At 65.7% G+C, this 21,628-nt stretch overlaps 2 protein-coding genes across 6 annotated transcripts; both read right to left on the reverse strand.

Moving 5' to 3' along the window:
* Window positions 1-145: 145 nt before the first annotated feature.
* Window positions 146-4,439, reverse strand: TSSC4 (tumor suppressing subtransferable candidate 4). 2 transcript variants are annotated; one of them, XM_044378385.3, is made up of 3 exons: window positions 3,021-4,439; window positions 1,525-1,636; window positions 146-1,362 (listed from the first exon to the last, which is right to left on the reverse strand). In XM_044378385.3, exon 3 carries the CDS (start codon window positions 1,339-1,341, stop codon window positions 397-399), a length of 945 nt encoding a protein of 314 aa, XP_044234320.2. In that variant the 5' UTR covers window positions 1,342-1,362; window positions 1,525-1,636; window positions 3,021-4,439; the 3' UTR covers window positions 146-396. The 2 variants fall into 2 exon arrangements, with proteins under 2 accessions (XP_044234320.2, XP_044234319.2); XM_044378384.3 differs by adding an exon at window positions 2,497-2,639 and having other exon boundaries at window positions 146-1,636.
* Window positions 4,440-4,512: 73 nt separating this feature from the next.
* CD81 (CD81 molecule) lies at window positions 4,513-20,855 on the reverse strand. 4 transcript variants are annotated; one of them, XM_044378386.3, is made up of 8 exons: window positions 20,647-20,855; window positions 10,426-10,540; window positions 7,386-7,483; window positions 6,621-6,695; window positions 6,159-6,263; window positions 5,657-5,758; window positions 5,168-5,334; window positions 4,513-5,088 (listed from the first exon to the last, which is right to left on the reverse strand). In XM_044378386.3, the coding sequence occupies exons 1-7, from the start codon at window positions 20,710-20,712 to the stop codon at window positions 5,173-5,175; spliced, it is 723 nt and encodes a 240-aa protein (XP_044234321.1). In that variant the 5' UTR covers window positions 20,713-20,855; the 3' UTR covers window positions 4,513-5,088; window positions 5,168-5,172. The 4 variants fall into 4 exon arrangements, with proteins under 4 accessions (XP_044234321.1, XP_026338711.1, XP_048072671.1 ...); XM_026482926.4 differs by having other exon boundaries at window positions 5,168-5,254; window positions 20,647-20,847; XM_048216714.1 differs by lacking the exon at window positions 20,647-20,855 and adding an exon at window positions 19,367-19,602 and having other exon boundaries at window positions 5,168-5,254.
* Window positions 20,856-21,628: the final 773 nt, after the last annotated feature.

Consider the following 21,628-nt stretch of genomic DNA (forward strand, 5'->3'; position numbering starts at 1 on the left):
ATCAATTTAAAAAGCCTCCGTGCCCCCTGGACACTAAGTTGGGGAGGATGGAATGAGAGAACAGGGCGCCTGGGTGTGCCGGTGGCAGACCAGGCCCCAGCCACCCTGGTCCTGAGGTGGACGGTCTACACAGAGACACAAAGCCTGAGGAATACCAAACCTTTACTGTTGCCCCACAGGCACGTGGTGGACCCGGGTTTTTGCTGTCCACTGGCAAGCTCTGCTTCAGACACCACACCCTGAGCCCCAGCCCAGGCTGCTGGCACCTCCCACTGGCAGCGCTCCCTTCCCGGGGGGCTGGGGCCCCAAGCCGCGCTCCACGCCAAGTGGCCAGTGGCCCTGGCTGCCCTCCTCTGCCAGCCTAATCAGGGAACATCAGCCAGGCAGTCTCTTCTCTCACATCTCAGCACCTGGGGCCTCGGGGCTGCTGTTCTTGTTCCGGAAATGGTCTCTGTTCCGCTTCCTGCTGCCATGGAAGCCAACAGTCTCCACCACTGGGGGCCTTGCTGCTGACCCAGCGTGGGTAGCCCCCTGTAGCATGCCCACTTCCTGAAGGCCCCCATGGGGGCTGCTCCACTCCTCAGCCTCCGGGCTCCCAGGCCCAGCCAGGTGGGCCAGCTCCACAGGGCCCTCGCCCCCTGCAGCACCCAGATTCCCAGGCACACCCCTGCCTGGCTCTCCTGCCTTCCTTAGGGCCCTCTTCCTCTCAGGCCTGGCCTCGCCAGCTCGGGTGGGTTTGGTGAAGACAACTCTTCCCTCCCCGCAGCTAGAAGGATCCTGGTTGAAAGAGGGCATGTAGTCACTGGGGGCAGCCAGGTTCGGGGAGCCCAGGAAGGCCAGAGCGGCGGCCCGGTTGCTCTGCTCGCTGACCTCGGCCACGCTTTCCAGGCTGTACTTGGTCCAGCGCTCAGGGTGGGCCACATAGTCAGGGACCGGGGGCAACTTCGGGGGGACAGGGCTCTCAATGGCCCTGCCTGGACCCTCTCCTGGAGGCTGGTGTGAGGGTGCCGGTGGTGGCAGGAAGCCCCCACTGTCGCCCGGGTCAGTCTGGGCCAGAGACGGTGGAAGCTGCCTGGCTGCGCCCTCCAGGCAGTCAAAGATGTGGTGGCTGCGCCAGGAGAAGGTGGAGCTCGTGCCCCTCAGGTGGAATGGCCGCACCGAGGCTGTGGGGAGGCCCCGCGAAGGCAACAGGGACTCATCGGGGTCTGAGTCCCCCTGGGCCTCCCCAGGCGGGCTGAGATCAGAGTCTGAGTCGCTGAGAGAGACGGTGTCGGAAGGCAGAGTGTCGGCCTCTGTCCCTTGCTCAGCTTCCAGGGCCTCTCCTGCCCGTGCCTCAGACATGTGTCCCAGGGCGCACCACACCTACACCGGAACGGCCCAAGAAGTTCGTTTCTGAGGATCGCAGTCACTTAGGACAGGTCCCTCCTGTAGACCCACTGTCCCTGGGCCAGCGGCAGGATGCACAGGAAAAACTATGTCCTACAACACGAGGGAGAGATCCCCGTCCCCTGAAAGCCCTCTCACCTCCCTTGTCTGATGGATGTCTGTGCGGACACTGGAGTGCTGGTGGGGGAAGTACTGGCAAAGGCGTGGTGGCCTTGGTCCCGGCTCCGTTCAGCTGCTCAACTGTAGTGGGCTGAGGGTGGGAAGAGCCAACCATCAGATCAGACCACAAAGATGCAGAAGTGGTGCCACAGCCCTCAAGGGGTGGTCCTGGGTTTACGGAGCCCAGACAGAGGTCAGGCCCGAGAGCAGATCCTTTGTAAAGATCGCCTCATTCAATGCTCTTGAGTCACGTCTAGGGGGCCCCCGGGGGTGGGGTTGTGGTAGTAGGGAGCCAGCCAGGGCTTGACCCCAGGCACAATAGCACCCTGTGCTCTCCACTCTCAGTCAGGTAGGCTCATTTACTAACTGCTCAGCACAGCGTGTGGCACGCCACAAGCACTCCACAAAGACTGGGCCACCTGCCTGGCCCAAGGCAAGGTCTGCTCCTGATTGCTGGGAGAGGCCCTGGGAGCTCCACTGGAGTCTGCAACCGGGTCCTTGGCATCTGAGGCATCCGCAAGGAAGTGGGGTGTAATGACCACCTGGGGCATCCTTCCAGACAGAGGCAAGCCCTGCAGCTCCTGCAGTGACTTCCAGTGGCACGTCCCCCACAACCCTGCACAGACCTCACCTTCCCAGCAGAGCACAGAAATGCCACCAACACTTGTTTAGTGGCCCAAGTGTGACCAGGCGGGTACCTCGCAGCTTGTATTTCCGGGCTCAGAGGGCAGCCCAGCCTCACCCATTCATCCACCAAGTCCTCCCCGCCAAGCCCCCAGCCCAGGGTGACCCACTGTCATGCGCCCACGAAGGAGCAGGCAAGTGGGCCAGGAGCGGCCGCGAGTGCCCCGCAGTAGATCAAACACTGACGGGACCTCCACTGCTCTGGGGCACGACTCCCCAAGTGAAGGAACACCTCCAAGAGAGAAAGGGAGCAGGAAACACACCCACCCACGTGTTTAGCGCCGGCAGGGCCAGACACGGAGAATGTGCCAGTCACACAGCACGTTGCAGGGAAAGCCAGAACTCCAGCCAGACTCCTGCTTCCCAAATTCGCGCTCCTGTAGTCCGCACCGCCGGGGACGCCACCGCGACTAAGAGAAGTAGCCGGGTCAGTGGGACACTCATAGGAACCCACGATAGGAAAGCCGGGAGTGTGTGAGCTCAGTGGGCTAGGAGCGTGCAGCGGCCGGGGGCTCGGGGGCTCGGGGACTCGGGGGCTGGGGCCCTGTCCCAGGGGGCGGGACCACCGGCTTCCCTGCCAGCGCACGCGGCCCCGCTTGGGAGCAGAACCCCTGGCTTTCTCTGCTCCGGCGGGGGCCTGGGCCGCATAGGGTTCCAGGGCCCAGACCGCGAGGGACCGGAGACACGAAGCACTCTGGGGGGGCTCCGGGCTTGGACAAGTAGGCTGCGGACAGCGAGCTCCCAGACACGCGACCGGCAGACAGCGCCGCACTCCCTCACCACAAACCTACCGGATCCGCGCCGCCCGGCGGGCTCCATCTTGCGCCGCGCTCGGCGTTCTGGGAAACTGAGTCCTCCGCCGGACCAGCGCCGCGGCATCCGCACCTGTACAACTACGACTCCCACAAGGCACTGGGCCGCTACTCCCGCGGCCTGCCGGGTCGCGTAGCCCCTGCGCATGCGTCCTCACTTTTCTTCCGAGCCTCCCCTCCCCGGAAACAGCGGCTCTCCTTCCCGCAAAGAGCCGGAATTGAGTAGGGAGGGGAGGAAGGAGGAAGAGGCAGTACTGCGACTCCCAAAATGCTCGAGGGCTAACGGCCACCTCCGCGTTCCCGGGGCCCCAGCGCCACCTGCTGGAAGTCGCGAGCACAGCGGCCGCCTCAAACCGGAAGTGCGTCTTCGCGCGCGGCGCCGTTGCCGGGTGCTTCCGGACCGCGCCAGTCGTGGGGAAAAGGAGGGGGTAGGGGTTTCAGCTGAGCCCTCGGCTCAACCTCTAGGCGTCCTGGCCTCGCCTGACCACCGCGATGGCCTGGCTGGCCGCGTCCACCCGGCCTCTCCTGTGCGGCCCCCGCCGGCCCCCGCTCCTCTCGTGGCTGCAGTCTAGGAGTGGTCGGGAAGCCCAGGCCTCGCTCCTGGGACGGCCCCTAGGCCGCCCCCCGCCCCACGCCAAGCACGGGCTGAGGCTGCTGCGTGCCCTGTGCCATGAGGCCAGGATGCCCCAGGGTCTCACAGGGCAAAGTAAGGGGGTGGGGGCTCCGTGGGCCACCCTGTTCTCCCAGCGACCCACCCCGGCGCAGAAGGCAGAGGGGTGTGGCAGGAGGGGCAGACCCCACTGAGACCCAATGACCCCAAATGCAGGGCTAGGGCTAGTTTATAAAATAAGCACCAGAGGAGACCGCTGTGAGTTCTCAGCGTGAACCCCAGCCAGGCGCTTGAGGCCTCAGGGGGTCAGTCTGGCATACACCAGGTCAGCGCCTGCACTCTGCTCGTGGTGACATCACCCAGCAGTTCCCCAGGTGGCAGCTGGGCCTCAGTCCATCACAGGTGTGGGTCGGGTGAGCTCCCCATGCAGAGGCTCAGACCTTCCTCTCCAGCCTTTGCAAGATGCGGCTTAGGCCGGGAGCTACCCAGCTTCTCCACAGAACACTTATAAGCACCCAAGCCAGCCAGGAAGAGTCCCTTCAGTGCATGGGAGGGGGTGGTGTCAGAGCTGTCCCCCAGGAGGAAGGGGAGTCTTGCAGGCCCCCCACCTCAAGCACATCCTACACCACAGTATCTGACTGCCCCCTCTGGGCTGTGCTGCCCCAGGAATAGGTGGGGGAGGTTGGGTGGGGGCTGTGGATGGTGGCACAGAACCCACGGAAGGGGCACCTGCCCTGCGGAGTGCTCTCGGGGGGCCCAGCACACCCTGCAAGGTCCCCAGAGCTGAGCCTCACCGCTGCTGGGCCCCCTGCCCCTCCCGCCACCCCCTGGGTCTCGGACGCTGCACGCACAGACAGTGGGTTAGCATGCCTGGATTTTCCTTCTTTATTGAATGACTTTCGAGATGTAATTACAGTGGAAGGTGACGAGTTAGAAAGGACAGGTGCACTGAAGGCGTAAGGCTGCTTGCAGACCCGGCTCTAGACAAGTGGCGGGAGAGGAACGAGAGTTAAAAAAGGCATGAGCCGTGCAGCCCGGGGGGCAGGTGGGTGGGCCACGGGGCCCCCAGGAGAGGCCTGGCTGAGCAGCAGGCAGACCCCCTCAGCAGCCGCAGAAGCAGAGGGGACCCCTGCCTCACAGTCCCCAAGGCCCACTCACACGCCGTCTATGGTGACTTCAGCCCCGAAAGGTAACGGGGAACTTCAGGACAAAAACATAACCTCAGAAGTAAAAAGGCTAATAAGTGAGCAGAGTAATACCGGAGAAGTTATATACACGGGCGGTGACGGCCCCTCCTCAGAAATGTCCGGTCACTCCAGGGGCACTGCAGGGTTCCCACCGGCCCTCCCCTGCAGTGGCAGCGGCTGGGGCCGCTCAGTACACGGAGCTGTTCCGGATGCCACAGCAGAGCACCATGCTCAGGATCATCTCGAAGATCTGCGGGGGGTTGGGTGGGACAGTCAGCACCGGCAGTCCTGGGGGGCGCCCTGAGCGGATGCCCAGCCCGTGCACTCACCATGATCACAGCAACCACGATGGCCGCAATGCCGATGAGGTACAGCTTCCCCGAGAAGAGGTCATCGATCTTCTGATGGCAGTCCTCCTGGGGTGGGCGGGGGGAGACAGCCCGCAGACGGTCAGGGGCGCGGGCCCTCGGGCCCCCACGGTGCAGCGGCCGGGCTCCTTGCGGAAGAGCAGGGAGGGGCTCGACCCCTTGGAAGAGGTGTGACCGGGGCCTGCTCTCTGCCAGGTTATCTCACACCCGTTTTAAAACGTGGAAATGGAACGTGCTGTGTGCGCTCTTCTGCTCAGGTCGCTGAGCCGCACGAAGAGGGTGTTGACCTAGGAGGCCGGGGCGCCCTCCACACCCACTCTCCCACTGGGAGCCGGGGGCAGAGACTCGCCGCCCCGTGGGCCCAACCCGCCAGCACCAGCCAGCCCCACCCAGCGCTGGTGGCGTCGACGCGCGGGAGCAAGCCTGGGAGGCCCTGCCGGCCCCACGTACCTTGAACAAGTTGCTGATGACGGTGCTGCCCGAGGGACAGAGGTTGTTCTTAAGCATAGAGGTGGTCAGTGCAGACAGTGTGCTGGAGCCACAGCAGTTGAGCTGCAGGAACCGAGGACCCTGCGGTCAGCCCTGGGCCCTCACGCAGAGATGACCCTCGGGAGATGGCCAGGGACACATCCCGCAGGCTGTCCCGGTCTGGCCCAGGGTGGGGGGCTGGGACGGTCTGCTCCAGGGGGAGAACTGAGCTCAGGGGCCCCTCTCCTCCCCTTCCTCCCACTGCACCCTGGCCTAACGGGCTCATGTGGCTATTAGGGATCCGTGGGTCCCCGAGAATCCCCCCAGGGGCGTCCCAGAGAGGGCTCCGTGGCCCACCAGGTCTGCAGTACTCCTTCTGTTCCTGAGGTCAGTGCTGGGGCCAGGCTCAACCCCAGCCGGGCCTTACCCAAGAGGACAACCCCCCATGCCCCCTCTCGCCTCCCCCCAGCACCCCCTCCCGCACCGTCTCATGGAAGGTCTTCACCACGGCCTTGGCGTTGTTGGCGTCGTCGTCCACCACGGCCTGCTGCAAAGCCTGGTCGTAGAACTGCTTCACGTCCTTGGCGATCTGGGGGAGGGGTGTGCAGGAGGGGTGCGGTCACCCCACCACAGGGACCTTCCCTGGGGGGCAAGCATTCACCTGGCTCTCCCGAGAACATGATGCTTCCAGGGTAGACCTGGATGCACCCCCCCCCCCCCAGCCTGAGGCTGGGAGACAGGTGGCCCTGACTCCTACTTAGCCCCTGTGCTGCCTCCTCCAGAAAGCCCTCTGTGACCTTTCTACCAGGCAGGCCCCATGGGGAGCCCCAAAGAGCACTCCGCAATCCAAGGGTAGGCCCAACCCATTCCCCACAACCTGAGCAGCAGGCCCTCCTCCCCTGCAGCCCGGCCAGGATGGACCCCACCGCTGCGGTCCCAGGCTCACCTGGTCTTTGTTGACAAAGCCCCAGATGCCGGCGGCTACTTCACAGGCAAAGAGAATGACCAGGCAGGTGAAGAACTGGGGAGGCCGTGCAGGACCCAGAGGGAAGGGCAGAGACACCGGGGATGAGAGCAGGCATGGGGCAGCTTAGGGCTGGCCATGTAAGATGACACATCCGACTGACCGACAGGTGTGTGTGCGGGTGAACGTCCCGGCCAGGGACGAGCCGTGTAGAGGGGGAAGACTCGGTCTCAGCTGTGACCTGCTGAGGTTCTCAGCATCCCCGCAGGCCGGAGCTCAGTGGGTCGGGGCTGCAGGCCCGCACAGCCCCAGGGGGGGTTGGCCCCAAGTGAACCCTTCCGTACCCCAAGTCTCCCTCTCCCTGTGGGTAGGGGGTCACCATGACACCGGCGCCCACTGCCCATGCCTCCTGGCCTGGCCTCAGCTTCCCCAATGAGATTGGCCGAGGGACTAGGACATGCCCTCTATTGTATCTGTGGCTTTTTATTAAACACAAAGAAAGGCCACTGTAGAGCTATGAGTTAGGAACCAGACGTCACAGCAATCGACCAGGATGGGATTTCTGAACTGCACAGGGAACCCGGAGGGCTGACATTCTGGGAAAGGTCCCCAGGCCACCCCGTGAGCCCCCCTCCAAGGCCACACTGGCAAGGGGGCCCATCAGAGCTGAACACGGGGTGCCTCCAGCAGAACTCTGGGTTCTGCCTCTGCACCCCCCTCCCGCCCCCACCCGGCCCCGGAACTTACCGTCCCCAGCAGGCACTGGGACTCCTGGATGGCCCCATAGCAGCCCAGAAACCCCACGAACATCATCACGGCACCCACGGCGATGAGGATATAGATGCCTTTATGGGGGAGCAATGGACACCCTCAGTGAGCAGTGTCCCCCCCCAGAGCCCCTCCCATACCCTCTGCCCAGGACTCGGGCCACCCTGCCCCCGAGGAGCAGTGAGGGCACTGCAGCCTGGCCACCAGGCGAGCGCCCCTCCCGCGCCTGCACCCCTCCTCCGCCCGCGGGTCTGCACCCTGTGAGCTAGGCCTCCGAGGGCCGGGCCAGGACTGACTGGCACAGCACAGAGCTCGGAGAGCTCTGCCAACAGATCTTTACACGGCCTCCCTCCTGGGGGGAGGCCCGTGGACAGCCTGCATCCACTCCGGTTCCTGAGAGCCTCTGCAGCCCAGTGGGGGCCACGAGGATCACCCCCTCCTGGTGCACAGGGCCGTGCCCACTCCTCTCGGACAGGGGGTCAGATCCAGCGGCTCCATGTGGCTCCTTGGGCTGGAGGAGTGGGCTCGATCAGCTTCGAGGGACTGGAGCCTACTGGAGGCGGTGGCCTGGCAGCTGGGGTGGCCCCACAGACGATGGTGCATGGTGTGGGAGGGACAGTTCCAGGATGGCACACAGGGGTACCCACCAGGCTGGGCATGGGGTCCTGGGGAGGCAGGAAGGGCCAGCACACGGTGGGGGGGGTGCCTCTGGCCTGGCTGCACTGCCTTCTTGGTGCCCACGGCCCACCCAGACAGGTCTGGTTCTGATAAGTGTGGTTGGGGACCCACTGGGCTCTGCAGTGTCGCTCTGGATGCTGAGGGGGCCCTGGTAACCTGCCCCCCCCCCCGCCAGCATGGGACAAAGAACCCTTGTCAGGGCCCACATCTGCTCCCCCGCCTCCCTGGCAGGCCCAGCCCACCTCGGGGCCAGTAGGAGGCTCTAGGAGGCCAGTCCCGGATGGGCAGGGACTCGGCAGCCCACGGGGCCGCTGCAGAAGCCTGGGTCCCGGGGCTGGGAAACCCTGCTTCTACCCGGCCCCGCAAGTGGTCCAGTGGCTGGAGCTGCTTCCCCTAGGGCAGCCCCCCATCCAGTGCCAGGAGAGGCAAGTGGCGGCCCCTGCAACTCAGAGTCGGGCCCCACGGTGACAGCCCGACGTGGCAGCTGTGAGGGGCAGGCCGGTAGGACAGCGCCTGCTTTATCCTATGGGACCACCTCCCCCCTGGGGTCCGGGCACAGTCCCGCAGCCTCGCTCCTCATGGCAAGGGCCGGAACAGAAGCAGCAGATCGCCGGGTGCCCGGCCGGTCCCCGAGCCTGTGACCGGGGCTCCGGAGCCCTCCCAGCCCAGTCCTGGCTTGGACCAAGGGAGCCGTCAGCTACTCTACCAAGCTGGACCAGATGGAGAGGACCGCAAGAGCAGGAGCTGCCCCGGCCATGAGGCGGGAGGGTGACCCCTTCCCAAATCACCAGCACCCCAGGCCCTGGAGAGGGGGTGCAGAGAGCAGCAGCCCCCAGAGAGGATGCTGCGGGCTTGAACCCCTGGGGAAGGGAAGGGGGACACCTGGGAGGAGGTCTGCGGGAGACAGACAGTTCTCGTGGGTCTGGAGGGTACCTGCTTGCCCTGGACACGCAAGCAAAGCTAGGACTGCCCTGCTCCTGACGGTGCACGGCCCCTGGCAGACCCTGGGTGATGGTCCTCGGGGGTGCCTTTGGAGCAGGCGGCGGGGGGCCCTCTCCTCCGGAGACAAAACCTCGAGGGGCCCCACAGCCCAGGGGGAGCCTAGGACTCTGGAGATGGAGGCTCGGGAACCCCTCCAGGGACAGCTGGCTCTGGGAAACCACGGCCAGAGCTGCAGGCTCCCGTCTCCAGGGAGGAAAGGGGCCACCCCACTGGTGCTCCTGAGTCAGACCTGTCCACCTTACAGCTCAGAGAGGTCATGGGCTGGGAAGGGACACACATCCCCTTTGTGGCTCCATGGGGCCCTGGGGCATCCCTGCTTCAACAACCAGCATCCATCACAAGCACGTGCCCCCCTCCCCCCTGGAACAGCAGCTGGGAGGGACCCAGACCCCTTCTGGGCTGCACCCAGAATACCAGGCCAGTGGGGGACCACTGGTCTTAACACGGAGCCCCGAACCCTAAAGGCCCCCACACACTTCCTGCCCTGCTGCTAGGCCTGTGGGGACCGAGGGGCCAGGCCAGGCCGTTCCTTTAAAGGACAGAAACAAGGCTTCCAGAGCCCCACAAGGGCCAGGCCCTGCCTCCCACTGGCTGGGGACCAACCTAAGGAGGAGCGAGGCTCCGCAGGACAGGGTGGGGCAGGGGTGGGGGCTCGATCCCCTGAGGGGGCCACAGCTGGTGCCTGGGAGGCAGACAGGCAGCCTAATAAGGCAGCAAGGTGTGGCTGGGGGGGGGCAGCCTGAGTCACGCTGGCCCCTGCCTCACCCTGGGGCCTGAGTCTCCCTCCCCCTCAGCGCCAGCTGCCTCAGCTGCCAGTCCTGCTGCCCAGGCAGGCATCCAGCCCCACCCCTTCCCCGCGAGCCTCCCCCGAAATACCCACCACGAGACACAGCTCCCCCGCCCCCACCCAGCGGCCTCCTGCCCCGAATCAGCCCCCAGAGGCCATCTGGTGGGGTCCCAACAGCCCACACATCCCGTGAAGTTCCAGCGCTGCCTGGGAGCCTGACTCCTGCCCCACGCACCCCCCCACCCCCCCACCCCAGCCAGGCAGTGGACCTCCTCTGAACCCAGGCCTGCAAGGCCCCCGGGGCAGACCTGACTCCACCCACGCTCTGTCTCTGTCTCACCCTCTTTCCCAAAGAGCCCTTCCTGGCAGGCCTCGTCCTGCCCAGCAGCCCAGCACACAGCAAGCCCCATGGAGCTGGCCCACGCCCTGCCTCCTCCTGGAAGCCCTTCCTGACCGCCTGTCTGCAGCAGTCATGATCAGACGCCTTGAGGGTCGTTCTTGCTGGTCCCCAGCCCAGAGCCAGCCAGGTCCTGGGACCCCCAGGTGACTCACCTACATAGAAGGTGTTGGGCGCAGGCCTGTCTCCGAGCTCCAGATAGAGGAGGTTGGTGGTCTGCGGGTCGTGGCGCAGCCACAGGGCCACACCCAGGATCACGCCTCCGGCCAGCTGGGGAAAGAACAGGTGCAGGGTTACGTGCCCAGAGCGCCACAGCGGTGAGTGGGCTGAACCACACCAACATGCAGGGGGGCAGGTGCTGGGCCCTCGCCCCACCTGCCTGCCAGCCCGGGGGAACCCTCTCCAGGTGGGGTGCCAGGCACTGCGGCGGTCTGGGCTGCCTGCCGGCTCCACACGTCTGCTGTGCGGACCTAGTACCTGAGATGCCCCGGGAAGGAAGGCCTGGATGTTGGGGACCACATGTCCGATACTGGATGGGGCACGCTTATGTCAAAACAGCATTGATTTTTTTAACTACAGCTCAAATGTAACTGGATGTCCTGTGTTTTTGTTTTCTAAATCTGGCCACAGTCCCCACCAGACCCGAGGACCCCAGGGACCGCAGGCCCCTCCTCTAAGGGGGTGATTCCAATAGTCCTCAGCTCATCTAGGAACCCCGTGCAGGGGACTCCAAGTCTTTGGTGTCAAGAGAAAGAGGGGTGGGGATCTGATGCCACCAGGGCCCTGGTGGGGCCAACGGAGGGAACGACAGACATGGGGAGGCAGCAGAGGCTGGCAGCATCCAGGAAGCCACGGGCGCAAGGGGCTGGGCCATTTGCAGGACAAATCCTTACTGCTGTCAACCCTGGGAAGGGAAGCCGCTGCAGGAGGAAGGAAGCACGCTGTGCTCCCAGAGAGGCCAGGGGAGGGGCCTCCTGAGCCACAGGGGCAGGAAAGGGGGCTCTGCTCAGAGCCTGGCGGGAGGGGCAGGGGCTTCTGGCTCAGGGAGTCCCTCCAGACTCACCATCCTGTGAGCTCAGGGCCATGGCGGGGGGGTGGGGGGCGCATTGCTGAAGGGGAGCCCAGACCATGCCGGGCCAGCCTACACATCTCACCAACCCAGGCCAGCGGCCGCGCTGCCCTCCATGCCCCTGCCTCCTGTCCTCCAGGCCGTCCCAGCCTCAGACGCCCCACCGGGGTGAGCTGCTCCCAGGGCTACGAGCCTTGGTGCGGGTCAGAGGGCTTGCTACGCAGCTGCCAGCTCCCGGCTTCCTCTTCCTACCACCTCGGGCCCGCAGCAGCAGACACTGATTTCCGCCCGCCCCACACACACACACAGGCCCAGAGCTGCATGTCCCACGGCAGGGAGAAACCCCCCCAAGAAAACCACCTGGCCAGATAGGCACCTGCCCCGAGGCCCCGGCCAGGGAGCAGACCCCCGACGTGGTTGCCGGCGGCGTGTGTATGACTCCAGGCCCCAGTCCCACGGGCTGCCCCATGGAAAGCCCCAGCAGCTCCCCGGGGCCCTCCACACCGGGCTCAGCGGACAGTAAGGCTGGCGGGGCTCATGCCCACAGCTCCCTCGGAGCACCCGTCTGCCCCCCACTAGCCCGGGATTTCCATTTTTCAGCCCACTTCTCCCAGAGCTCCAGGTCTGGTTGGAGGGGCAGGCCGAGGCTCTGAGGCTCTGCCCTGTCCTCGAACAGGTGTGGGGAGGGCCGTCAAGGGCCTGCCGTGCACCTGCTCTGGCCGGGGTCCCCTCCCATGGCCCTCCGGCCACCTCGGAGCCCTCAAAGGGCAGGGCCTCCAGCTCCCAGCGTCCTGGGCCTCTCGGTGGCACCTGGTGGCAGCGGGACAGGGCCAGAGGGCCCACAGGACCACGGAGGCAGGGCGGGCGCCCCAGAGTCCTCAGAGCCTCCCGAGGTGGCTGCCATCTGTGGCTCCTCGGGGAGGCGGTGTCGAGGCTGAGGGTTGCCGTGGTAACTCTGGCTTGAAACCGTCACTTGTTCTCTTTTGAAACTGTGGTCCAGAGCTGCCTTTGTGAGAAGTCCCAGGACGGAGGGGGAGGGGCGGGGAAGCCCCTGTCCCGGGCCTCCCTCTGTAGTCCCTCTGTAGTCCCAGAGCCCTGGCCACAAGCCCCGACTCAGCCTCCCTGTCCCCACCACTGGAGGGGGGCGGAGTGTGGAGCGGCGCGTGCCCCCTGGCCCGGCTGGGACCTCTCCCACTTTCGCCCCAGCAGCTGGGGAGACAAGCGTGTCTTGGGGTGCACAGTCCTAACAGAAATGCAGTGGGGGCAGTGCTGGTCCCACTCCCCAGTGGCCACCTCTGCCGCTTGGGAAGGGCTTTCCTTCACACTCCGGGGCAGGGGCGGCCTCAGACCCCCCGTGGCCCCCAGGTCTGCACTCCTGGAGGTAGAGGGAGCGGTCCTGCCTTCAGACTGGGAGGACCCAGTACCGACGTGCCCCTGCTTGCCGGGACCCCGGGCCCTCCAGGCCCTGCACAGACCCCCGGGGTGGGGCCAGGTGAACGCAGTGGTGGCGAGGTCTAACCCTGTTCCCAGACGAGGAAACCCGCGTGGCAGGGGGCAGATCACCAACCAGGGAGGGACAAAGGCAGCACCCCGACTCAGAGGGGGTGGAAAGCCCTCCACGGGGAAGGGAAGGCTCATGCCCCGCCATTCACGCACTGGCAGGAACGTGGAAGCAAGCGGGATGCGGTGAGCTTCCGAGCCCAGCCCACACCTGCCACGCGGCCACCCCTGCCACCCCAGGTGCCTGCCCAGGGACGCGAACGTGTGTGTCCACACCACAACGTGGGCCCTGGTGTTCCCAGCCCCAGACCGGGCCCAACCCACTCATCCTTCCACTGGTGCACAGACGAGATGAACAAGAACACAGTGGGGTCCCAGCGGCAATGAGAAATGTACTGCTCAGAGAACCGTGCTGAGTGACAGACACCACACCAAAAAGAAAGAACTTCCCTTTCTACAAAAGTGTCAGAGATGCAAATTTCGCGCCGTGACAGAACACAGGCCACCGGCTGCTGGGGGCCGGGGGCGGGATCATGAGGTCCCCAGATGCTTTTGGGGCTGCTGGATGTGTCCATGATAGCGACGCAGTGACCGTTCCACAGGGATCTACCTACGTCAAACTTGTATGTTTGAAATCCGTGCACTCTATGTCCAATAAAGCTGATTTAACCCCCCAACTCCCCACTCAGTCCCCGACGGCTGAACTTCTAAGCAAGACTTTTAGGAGTAAATGTTTCTTCTGGGCCCCAAAGGATCCCAGGGGCCGTCTTGGTGCCGACCGGGTCCCACGGCGAGGAGCCAGACACGCTGGGCTCTCCAGGCTTCCCGGAGCCCGCGGCAAGCATCTGGAGACGTCGCATTGAAGTCGTGCCCACAGAACCGGGGTTTTAGGGTCAAAGCGGGGACTTGAGAACTGTGGAGCCCGGACGGGCATTACACAACTGAGTCCAGCATTCAGGGAGAGGGTAGGGCCCGGAGCGTGGCAGCCAAGGGTGCCCCGCCGCACATCGGGGTCACCTCCACACCCTTACTGGAAAATGAGGATGGAAGTTACCTATGCTAATGTCCCAGCCACTGCACAAGGCCGCTGCGAGCACCAGCACTGGGAGTCCCAGCAGGCGGGCCAGCTGTAGAGACCCCCCCACGGAGCCCTCTGCGCAGCGTCACAGGACCCCTCACCCACCGGAAGCGGAGCGGCCATCTGCTCCTGCCCCGGAGGCCGTGCCCCCGAGAGGCCCTGCAGCTGGGCGGGCAGCAGCGCTGGGGAGGGCGCCGGCTAGCTGGGCCACAGGGAAGGTCCCACGGCGGGGACAGCACGGCCAGTTCAGGACTCTGTGAAAGATTCTGTTTCTGTTTCTTTCTTCTTCCTTTCTGAGAATTGATAACTAATGGCGTCAGCTGAAACAGGAGGGGACTGCCAAGCACGCTGGGTTCCTGCCCGGCCCGCCGGCCGTTTCCAAGAAGCCGCTGAAAGGGAGCAAGAGGGAGCGGGTGCTGCCCGGGCAGGCCTGGGGCTGCGTGCCCTCGGCCGCTGGGCCCCCACACCCCGAGCGCTCGCCCCCAGCCCCACCCACGGAGGCCCTGGGGCAGCAAGGGCGCTGGCGTCACTCACACCTTCCCCGCAGCAGTGCAGGGTGCTGGGGGCAGGGGTGGGGGGGAGCTCCACCGCAAGGGGGGCGGGGCGGGGGCACCTGGCTCCACCCCAACTCTCCTCCCCGATCTCCCACCTCCAGGGGTGCACACGCTCGAGGGAAAATGCACCAGGAAGCACCCACTTGGCTGGGTGGCTAGGGGGTCCTGGAAGCCTGGAGAACCCCCCCCAACCAAGTAGGGCAGTGAAGGCCAGAGGCAGGAAGTAAGGCTGGAAATACCCTCAGGGACACGGGGCTAAATCAGAAGGAAGAGGTACAGCAGAAATGCTTTTAGGATGGGCTGGGGGCGGAGGAGGGAGTCCTGGCAGCACCCCTCAAGCTGGGTAGGGGTCCTGGGTTCCTGCAGACTGACCCTCGCTCTCCACCCACCATGAGGGGACAGGGCCAGACGCCTCCCTCCCTGGGTGACACAGGCCCAACTCAGGCCTTCCCTGGGGGTGGGCAGCTGCCCCCATGGCCCTGTCGTGGCCTCTGCGAGCAGCTCAAGGCAGGAAGTGTGGAGGGAACAGCAGGGACCCTCACCTCGGCCAGGAAGCAGAGCCTCGCTGGGGGCCCCTGGACCTCAGGAAGCCGCCTGGCCCAGCATCTAGCAGTAGGCAGCAAGGGGTCATGACCCAGGCCCTCCTGGGGCCCACCAGCTAGGGGCTGCGGGAGCCACTTCCCACCAAGAGGTGAGTGCAGGCCCCCGCCACACCCTGCCACCTCCAGGGGCACATCAGAGATCCAATCCCACCCTGGGGAGCGAAGCCAGGAGGAGGCCTGCTCCCCTGCCCCAAGCCGACCCCACTGTGGGGAAGACCCTCTGTCCCTGCAGGGAGGGGCCCGTGGACACAGAGGTCCCAGGGACCTGCCAGTGAAAGGCACAGGACAGGATGCAGCAGGAGCCGGCCTGCGTCACACAGGGAGGATCTTGGTGGGCTGGGCAGTGACTGGGGAGGCAGATGGGGGCAGGGAGGCTCAGGCAGGGGACCAGAGGGCAGGTGGAGGGCTCCCAGGGCAGGTCAGGATGGCTTTGTCCCTGTCCCAGGGGAGCCCCAGGCCTGGAGTCATACCAGGCTGGGAAGCAGCAGAAGGGCCTCCTCCATGGTCACCTGGGGACCTCAGCCTCCCACCACCCCAGCAGGCATGATCATGGCCAGGCCCCAGCTGGAGGCTAAGGGGACAGCTCCAGCTCAGGGCCTTGCTGGCCCAGGGGAGTGCTACCTTGTGGGAGCTGGGGGGTCTTACCACCTCGAGACAAAGTGAAAGGCCATCTATCCAAAGGGTGGGTGGCTGAGCCCCTGCGTTAGGGAGCAGTGTGGGCCCTTCAGCCAAGCAGAGCCACAGCTGTGTGAGAGGGTGAGCTCCCCGTGAGCTCGGGGCAAGACCAGGGTTGGTGGTTCCCAAACCTACGGCCTCTTGGAAGCCCCCACCCCCCACCTCCCAAGACCAAGGGCATTGAGCTCCTGGGCTCAGGCCTCCCAGCCCCAGGACTGGAGACCCAGGGAGGCAGGCAGAACTCACTGCTGTTGCCCTGGTCGCACCCGGGTGCCTCCCAGCCCTGGGTGTCAGCCCGAGCGCCGGGTACGGGCTGTCGGCAGCAGCGTGGAACCCAACTCAGCACCCACCCCTAGATGATGGTGCAGGTAAGACAGGTTACAGGGCGCTGCTCAACATTCCCCCAGGCGAGTTATAACCCAGGCGAGCCGGGCGTGGGTCACCCAGCCACCGACTCTGCAGGGAGGGCGGCCCTGGCTTCCTGTCTTTTACCTTCTTGACAATGACCCTGATACCCAGGCACCGTGGACAGGCGGAGCAGCGCTAACTTTCAAAGTTAGAAGACAGGGACAAGGGGGCATGAACCCCCGGCCCTGGCTGAGCGAGCTGCTGGCCCCCGGGGTCCCCAGGCCTCTGCGGCTCCCAGCTCCCCCATCCGGGGCACCATCACCACCAACTAGAGGAACTTCTGGGTCCAACCCCACCTCCTAAGCCCCTCCCTCTGGCCAGCCCTCATCTCACGCCCAGGGAAGGTGGCCGCCCCCTCCCTGGCAGCTAGCTTAGCAAGGGAAATCCTCCGCTAGCGCACTGGGGATGGCCCCCTGCCTGCTCAGGGGCACTCCCCTAGCATCTGGGGGTCCACCTGGAAGCCTCCAAGTGGTCCTGTGTGAATTAGCACCAGCTCTGCCATCAGGAGGGGCTTGGGCCAGGCCCCAGAGTAGGAACTCTGTGTGCTCTGGGGGCAGGAGAGCACTGAGAAGTTTAGAGGTTTCTGGAAGCATGCTGGGTCAGACCACATTCTGCAGGATAGATGGAAAACAACTCGGGAGAAGGGTCCTGAGGGCCAATTGCAGATGAGCCTGGTTCTTGGACAAGGATAAGGCATGCTGGCCATGGGGCAGCTCCAGGGCTGAACACCACCCAGGCCTCACTGCGTGCCCTGGCCATAGAGAGAACCCCTGTGCCTCTCCCCTATCCCCACCCTGAAACACTGGGCCGGTGCAAAGGTGCCCATCAACTCCTCCCACAGGTGCCTGGACTTTGCTGTATTGATTTGATGACCCTGGGTTCTTGCCCTCTCGGAGTCTCAGGCACTGGAATGAAGCAATGGGGCAGATGATTTGGGGGGAGGGCCTTTTTGGGTCCATCTCCCTGTCTGGACTTCAAACCAGAATGAGCCAGAAACTGGGGATGAACTCAACTTCTGGAGGCAGACCTGAGCTGGTGGGGGGGTGGGAACCCCCTGGCGGGAGGGGGGGGCACTGCATCAGCCCTGGAGCTGCACCCACCAGGGTCCCAGGACTCTTGGTGCCTGGACATCCTCTTGGGGCGGGGGGGTAGTTCGTTCCAGGGACAGACCACAGACTTCCTCTTCTTGTCCCAGCCCAACAGCCATTTCCCCCAAAGCTCTGCCACTCAGTCCGTCCACTCGCCCACCCCCTGAAACCGGCACAGGAAATCCCCACCCCCACCCAGAGCCTGCCAGGGTCACACATCCCCTCTCCCGGAAGGAAGGCGACAGAACCGCTAAGTGACAGACAGTCATGTGCTGTCTGGAAGCGAGAATTAAATGCCAGTTAGCGAGGCTTCTAATCAGCCCTGTTCCCAGCCCCGTCTGGCTGCCCTACCTCTGGAAGACAGCCACTGAAGGCATCAGGCTGCAGGAGTGGCCAGGCCCAGGCGCGGGGCACTGCGCTCTCTCTGGCCAGCCTCCAAGGACAGGCCTGTGATCGTACCCACTTCACAGATGAGGAAAGCGAGCGGGGCTCACGCGTGCCAGCTGCCTGCCCCAGGTCACACGGAGGGGAGCCTCTCTCTTCCTGACATGCCCAGCAGCAGGATCTTTGAGCACCAGCGGCCTCTGCCAGGAAACTCTGGGTCCCACCCCAACCGGAAGGATTTCCACGCTGCTGGGCAGGGTGTCTGCACCGTCTCCCAGGCTTGGCCCGGGCTGCCGCTCATGCTCCCACTCCTGTCCCCGCCTCACGGCCTGATGATGCCCACCAGCCCAGGGAACCCCAAAGCAGGCTGTGGTCAGACATACTGAGTGCACACTGCCTAGGGCCCCGAAGTCCCGGCTACTGGAGGAGAGAGACGCGCCTGTGGGCGTGCAGGGTGAGGGGGCTCCTTCCCGGAGAAGCCAGCCTGGCCACCTCTGAAGCCTGCTCCCAGGTGGGAGCCTTGTCACTCTCTACAACGGAACTTTTTAAGAGTGCCCCAATGCAGACACCCATTGTCAACGTCTTCTCCTGGCTCCCCTCAGCACCCATTCCTGCACGGTGGCCAGGGTACCCGGCAAGCGAGAGTCAGACCAGGCACCAGGGGCCCTCCCTCACCCAACGCCCTCTGGGGCACCCAAGCCCCTTCCCCAGGGCACTGCCCACACCAGCCAAGGACAGCAGTCTTCCTGCTGGCCATCCGGGCCCTATGATGGTTTCCTGAGTTCGCCCCTATGGGTGTTGGCTATCCACCGGCCCCGGGGATGGGATGTGGAGGACGGCCACCTTAGGGAGCGCAGGAAGCCAAGGCCCAGGACCTGGACCCGAGCAGTGGGGTGAGCGCTCACCATCCAGAACCAACCCCGTAGCAGCACGCCATCAGCCGGGGGAGGCGGGACGCCGCCAGGGTACAGAGGGGCCCTGCCAGAGTGGTGGCCCCCAGCCGCACCCTGCTCAGCTCTGCCTGCCCCCACTGTAGACGTGGGTGCGGCCACAGTGACCAGAGAGAGGAATACAGTTCTCAATGCTCAGCTGGGTGGCCCGGGAGGGGAGAGGCCTGGAAACATTGCCTTCAGCCTCAATAAAGAGCAGCCCCTGGGGATGTGTTAGGCCTCCACCCCAGCTGCCTGGGGAACTACCAGGCTCGCCCGAGCAGAGTGGGGGGTGAGCGGGGCTGCCCTGGAGACCTCCCAGGCTGGGTGGCGGGGAGGGACTTACCCAGCACGGACACGCAGCCCGAGGACAAAATCCGCTCCAGGACACATCCTGTACCTCCGTCTACCCTCCGCCCCCTGGTCAGGGTCCTCACCCCACATCCAGGCTCTGCTCGTAGGGGATGGGCTCGAGGCCAGCAGAGGGGCATCTGGGTGTCCCCCTGACCCCCTACGTGCCCAGGTCACAGCAGGCAAAAGCTAAATCGCACTGAACACCACCCCTTCGGCAAAGGTCCCTGGGGCAGTTCAGGCCAGACCTGGCCCTTCCTGACAGCCCCACAGCTCCCCACTCCCAGGCAGAGGCCAACGGCCACAGCGGCCCCCCCACCTGTGCCCCCACCCACCCAGGTGGGGTGTGACACCTCCACTCCACCCCCAACTAGAGCTTGGTCCAGTCTCTGTCCTCCCCACCCCCAACACCTCACGGCCCCGAGATCCGCACTGGGACCCTCCACACTGGGACCCACCGGCTGTCCAGACGGGAAACAGACGTCCCCTGCCCCACACTTGCTCCAGGGACCATTCCAAAAGTTCACCCTCCCGAGTCTACTTGAGAACTGCGCTGTCCACTGGATGTTGTCATGGTCCTTTCTGAGAAGAGGTGCGCAGCCCGGGGCGGCAGAGGGGTCCAGAGGGGTCCCAGGCACTGCCCAGGGGACTGGCCAAAGGGAAGCAGGGCAGGGCCAAGAGAGGGGTTCCTGCACCCACTCAGGGCCCCTCCCCAACTCCAACACAGGCAGGAAACAGAAACAAAACGAAAGCACCGTGGTCACTGGCCAGCAGTTACCACCCAGGCCAGGAAAACGCAACTTGCAGGTCAGCAGCCTGGAGCCCCAGAAACCCTCCTGCACCCCAAGATGACCATCCTGTGGGTACTTCTTTCTAAGATGGATGTCCAAGCCCACACCTAAGCCCAGACCTGGGCATCCGCTGGGACCCAGGCCCCCTAGGAAGGAACGCAGAGACCCGCAGGTCCTCAGAGCCTCCTGCCCTGGGCCAGCTCAAGACGGCCGCCCCAGCCCCACTCCCCTCAAAGCCTCCACAGCCTCCTGAGCGAGGGGGGACCGCAATCTCGGACTGGCTGAGGAGTGGAGGGGGGCCGGCCCCACAAAGCGCGGCGACCGCGGTGCTGGCGCCCAGCATGCGAGCCACGAGGGGCTGAGGCGCTTCCTGCGCGGGTGCCGCCCCGGCCCAGACCCTCACTGCCGTCCCCGGGCGGCGGCGGCGCACTGGGGTGAGCGGGGCTGGGCCAAGCGCGGAGCGGACGGTTCCCAAGACTCGGACCGAGGGCGCCCCCCCCCGCCCCCGCCCCGGCAGCCCATCCAGGGGCGGAGGCCCCGATGAGCTCATGGGGGCGGGGCGCCGGGAGCCCCGCCCCCTAGCCCCCTCGGTCCCCGCGAAGCGGGGTGGTCCCTGACACCGCGGCCCGCCGCTCCGAGCCCGCACCCGCCGCGCCGGCCGCCATCACCCGGCGGGCACAGACCCGAGGCCCCCAAACGCCCCGGCCCGGCCGCGGGGCCCTGGGCCCGGCCGCACAGAAGCCCCGAGATCCGGCTCGCAGCAACCCTCCCCGGACGACCCCCACCTCCCCGCCAGCCGGCCCAGGACCCCCACCCGCGCCCGGCGCCCACAGGTGGCCCCGCAACTTGGCGGCCTGGCTGCGCCCCCTCTGCTGGGCCTAGCGAGGCGTGCGGCCTGCCGGGCTCGGGGCGCCCCTGGCCCCCGCCCTCCTCCAGCCGGGGCTCACCCAGAAGACGAAATTGAAGACGAAGAGCAGGTACTTGATGCACTTGGTGCAGCCCTCCACCCCCATGGCGGCGCGGGCGGCGAGCGGCCTGCGGGGTGCGCGGTGCGGGCCGGTCCTGGGCGCGGGGCCTGGCTGGCGGCGGGTCCGGGACGCGGGCCCGGGGCGCGGGGCGCAGGGTCTCGGGGGCGCGGGGCGCGGGAGGCTGGGCCGGGGCACACTGGGTTGACCGCCGCCGCTGCGCGCTCGCTCTCTGCCCGCGCGCGCGCCCCCGCCGCCTGTTATAGGGCGCCGAGGCCCCGCCCACCTCCCCCGCCCCGGCCCCGCCTCCCGCCGTCCGAGCGCGCAGCCCCTCCCCCCTTCGAGCACGCGCTCGGTTGGGGGTCAGACCCGGGTGCCCCCAACCCGCTGGCCTGAGCCCTGGAGGGACCGCGCGGGGGGAGGGACGGGCCCGCGTCCAGGGGCGCCCTGGGAAGACCTTCCCCTTCTCTCCCTCAGGCTCTTCGGACAATCCAAGGAGGCTCCCTGGAGGAGGCGATACACCAGCGATGGCGCTGCCAAGAGAGTTCCCCGGGTGGGGACCCTGGGTGAGTGACCAGGCCGGATGAGTGTCGGCCTGAAGACCCTGCAACGCGATTCCAGACCGCCAAGCCCTTGTCCCGCGGTAAGGGGGAGTTGTTGAGCACTGTTAGGGGTGTCTGTGTTTGGGAAGGTCCCTGAGAGGGTGACTCTAGACCAGTGTTCAATGTCTAGGAGACCCAAGCCACCTGTAGGACAAGCTCCAAATACCGTGTGTGTGCTCTGTGCTTACTGTGGTGGTGCCAGTCCCTGGGGAGGCCAGCCCCACAGTGCACCCAGCCCCCTGAAGGTGTGGGGGCCCGGCCCTGCTGCCCTCACCCCCTGGCTGATGAGGACACCCGTGGCCAGGTGACACGCGGATGAAGAAGTGGAAATGTTCTGTGTCTGCGTGAGCCTCACGCCAATG

Source organism: Ursus arctos, unplaced genomic scaffold (genome assembly GCF_023065955.2).
Source record: "Ursus arctos isolate Adak ecotype North America unplaced genomic scaffold, UrsArc2.0 scaffold_23, whole genome shotgun sequence".
NCBI lineage: Eukaryota > Metazoa > Chordata > Mammalia > Carnivora > Ursidae > Ursus > Ursus arctos.